Here is a 3,041-nt window from a genome sequence, read left to right as displayed (position 1 = left end):
TATGACATGGTTTAGTCCTGTTAACCAGTAAAGCCACTGGACTGGCTGTAAACTGGGCCACAGGTGTCATAACGCGGAGTCATAAAGTCGGTTTGGTTTTCACACAGCAGCCCTGCGCTGCCTGGAGCTCTGGACCGCGTTTATAAGGCGCCTGTTGAACACCAGAAACCGGCCTAGTGCTCGATCACTGGGGTCAAACTCGGAGTCTCAAAATAACTCGGCAGCACCTGAACCAGCACCGCGCTAGCACGGCACGGCTCGGCTCGGCTAGCCCGGGATAGCCCACCTGTTGTTCCGATTTCCATTCATGAGGTCTCTGTCCGGATGAACCGGCACCGTATTGGTCGATGCTGTCACCGCCGCTCTCCTCTCCCCCCGGCGGGGCTCGGTGATGTGGACCCGGCCGCTTGGGGTTCCCCCCTCCGGGCTGGAAGTCCTCCGTCTCCCTCCCTCCTCCCCTCCGAGAGCTGCCTCACCGAAACTGACAGCTCAGAAGTTCAACCGAATATCCCCGCGTCCGTCCTCGTTCGCTCTTCCTGCTGGAACCGGACAAAAAACGCGGTTCTTCGGCGTGTTGACGGTGTTTGCGGCAGTTTGGGCTCGAAGTTGGAGGAGTTTTCGCGGCGGCGGCGGCGGCGGAGGAGAAGCTAACGGCTCCGGTTAGCTTTAGCCGCCGACAGCCAGCAGCCGACCGGCAACGCGACACTGACAGGAATATTGACGGTGTCAGCGGCTCGGTTCGTCGTCCCGCTGGGCTAACGTGACAATCCGGGGTTCTTCTTTAGCACACACAGATACCGGCAGTTCTCCGGGCCGGCGTCCTCAGTATCGGTGAGAAACCGGTCTGAAGTCTGCTCCTACCGCCCTCTCTCCGCCACAACGGCAAGCTAGCTGCGGCTACGGCTAGCCACTTCCGCATTGCTCCTTCAAAACAAAAGCACGAGTCAAACTACTGATATGTAGTCATGGAGGTTTCCGGTTTCCAAAAAATATATTCATTAATTCTGTCATTTTCTTTTTTTTTATTATGACCTAACGAGATTTTCTTGTATTTAGAAGGTTCACAGATTTCGTATGTTGTCATAAATGTATGAAACAATGTTAATATCATAAAAATGCACAAAAAAAATCCCACAATAGGTCACAAATGTTGAAAGATTTTTCTAAAATAGGTGGTGTTGAACCCTCACATGCTGTTTCAGGTCGTTTTGACATCTGACAGTATTTTAAAAAATACCCTAAACATCATTCTAATAGCCTAAAAATTAAAGACCATTCCTAAAGTGACCCAAAATACACAAAAATTCAAATATGTTAAAAGTTTATACTTTGGTACAGGTGCTACAAATTTTTCAAAGTTGACCCGCATATCCATTGAGATGGATTTTAGAGCTACCAGTGTGGGTCAAATCAAAGAAAACGTTCGTTTTAGGGAATCGTGAAGCTGGGAAACTGTACAGGCCATGTTTGTGTGTATTTCTCTATTACATTTATGAATATAAAAGAGGCTATTTAGGCATTTTAAATAGATCTGTGGTTTCAAATTTGGTATAGACACTTACTATGAGGGAATTCTTGACAGGAATTGTTCATAAAATAACAGCGATATGTAAGTGTTACGTAATGTATGTGCCAGATGTGATGCTTGTTTGACTTTTGAATGATTTTTTCACTGTTGTTGTTGTTGTGATATCTGACATTGTGACTCTGACTGATCTAAACACAGTAACACAGCAGACACACACAAAGAGTTTATTTTACAAAGAGTAATACACAATGAACTTACAGCCTGTATGACGTCAAATCATTACACAGATTAAATCCAGGACTGAATATTCTAATGATCCTTGATCCAATTTTAGGATTAGAACTCGTGTGTTTATTCGTGTTTGCAAAATGGCCTCAAAAGGTTAAATTTGAACAACCGTCCTGAGCACTTCTGAGATCCTGTTGATCATCAAAGGTTAAATTTATGCAATAAAATCTTTTTTTAAACCATTTATTAGTCGTTCTAGTTATTACCATAATTAAGAAGTATCAGTGTTGATGAATGAAGCCTTTTCAAGCCAGCATTTAAGTGAAATGAAGATATTTTGTCGAGGGCTGAAAAAAAAAAAAAAAAAACAGAAGAAAGAAGGGAGACAATTAAACAATCCTTGAATAAACCTTTTAAATTATGCTTTGAATCAGACACTTCTATCTTGTGTTTAGAGGTTAATAAGTGACCCAGACTGAAGGTCCTGGTGGGTTTGCGTGGACTTGCTGCCTCCACGCTGTAGATGTCTCCAGAATCAAGCATGTGACAGGAACCACAGAAGAAGAGAACCAGGAAGCGTCTCCCTTCAGCATGAGGAGGAGCTGCAGGAGAAGTCAGTGAACCAAGCAGCTGGATTTGTTATTACATATGTGTTATCTGTGCAGGGGCATGAAGCTGACGTGAACTTGCCGTCGTCTTCTTGTTGTGTTGAATCAGGATGGAAAAGGTGATCAGCTGTTTCCAGAAGAGGCCAGATGCAGTTTCCAGGCTGATCTGCTTCCCCTGGGCAGGTGGAGGCTCCATCCACTACGCTCGCTGGGGAAACATCCTCAGCTCCTCCACGGAAGGTTACAGACCACACCTGAGTTATTCCATGTTCATGTCAAGTTCTGAGTTATGGTGACAGATATAGAGACAGTGATAGATAGATAGATAGACAGACAGACAGACAGACAGATAGATAGATAGATACTTTATTTGCTTTACATTTCTCTTTGTCACGGCAGTTGAAGTTAAGACAGTTAAAACATCCCGACTGAACATTTAGACACAAAATCTGCTCACAGAAGCTCTGAAATGTACAAAAAAACTTAGCAGGTAATAAAATATTTGGAATTTTTAATGTAAAAATGTGCAGAGCAAAAAATAAATGGTGTGTAAAAATGTCAAAAGTGTGTAATTAAAAAACAATATTTTTAAAATGACACAATTGTAATATAGTGTAATTTAAAACTATATTTTATGTAACATTTAAAAAAAAAAGAAAAAATATAAATGTCAAAAA

At 42.7% G+C, this 3,041-nt stretch overlaps 2 protein-coding genes across 2 annotated transcripts in view; one reads left to right on the top strand and one right to left on the bottom strand.

The window, feature by feature from the left end:
- The window catches only part of LOC103360139 (protein argonaute-3-like), a 26,801-nt gene extending 25,933 nt beyond the window's left edge, over positions 1-868 (bottom strand). The window contains exon 1 of the mRNA XM_008285806.1: positions 287-868. Coding sequence (XP_008284028.1) covers positions 287-305 — 19 coding nt within the window. The 5' untranslated portion in view covers positions 306-868. The remainder of the gene's footprint in view (positions 1-286) is intronic.
- A 1,467-nt stretch (positions 869-2,335) lies between these two features.
- Positions 2,336-2,899, top strand: LOC103360137 (S-acyl fatty acid synthase thioesterase, medium chain-like). The gene is made up of 2 exons (XM_008285804.1): positions 2,336-2,369; positions 2,474-2,899. Exon 2 carries the CDS (start codon positions 2,475-2,477, stop codon positions 2,658-2,660), a length of 186 nt encoding a protein of 61 aa, XP_008284026.1. The 5' UTR covers positions 2,336-2,369; position 2,474; the 3' UTR covers positions 2,661-2,899.
- The last annotated feature ends 142 nt before the right edge of the window (positions 2,900-3,041 follow it).

This window comes from Stegastes partitus, unplaced genomic scaffold (genome assembly GCF_000690725.1).
Source record: "Stegastes partitus isolate 25-593 unplaced genomic scaffold, Stegastes_partitus-1.0.2 Scaffold417, whole genome shotgun sequence".
In the NCBI taxonomy this organism is placed as follows: Eukaryota; Metazoa; Chordata; class Actinopteri; family Pomacentridae; genus Stegastes; species Stegastes partitus.
The sequence above is the reverse complement of the archived record's forward strand: the minus strand, read 5'-3'. Positions and strand labels throughout refer to the sequence as shown.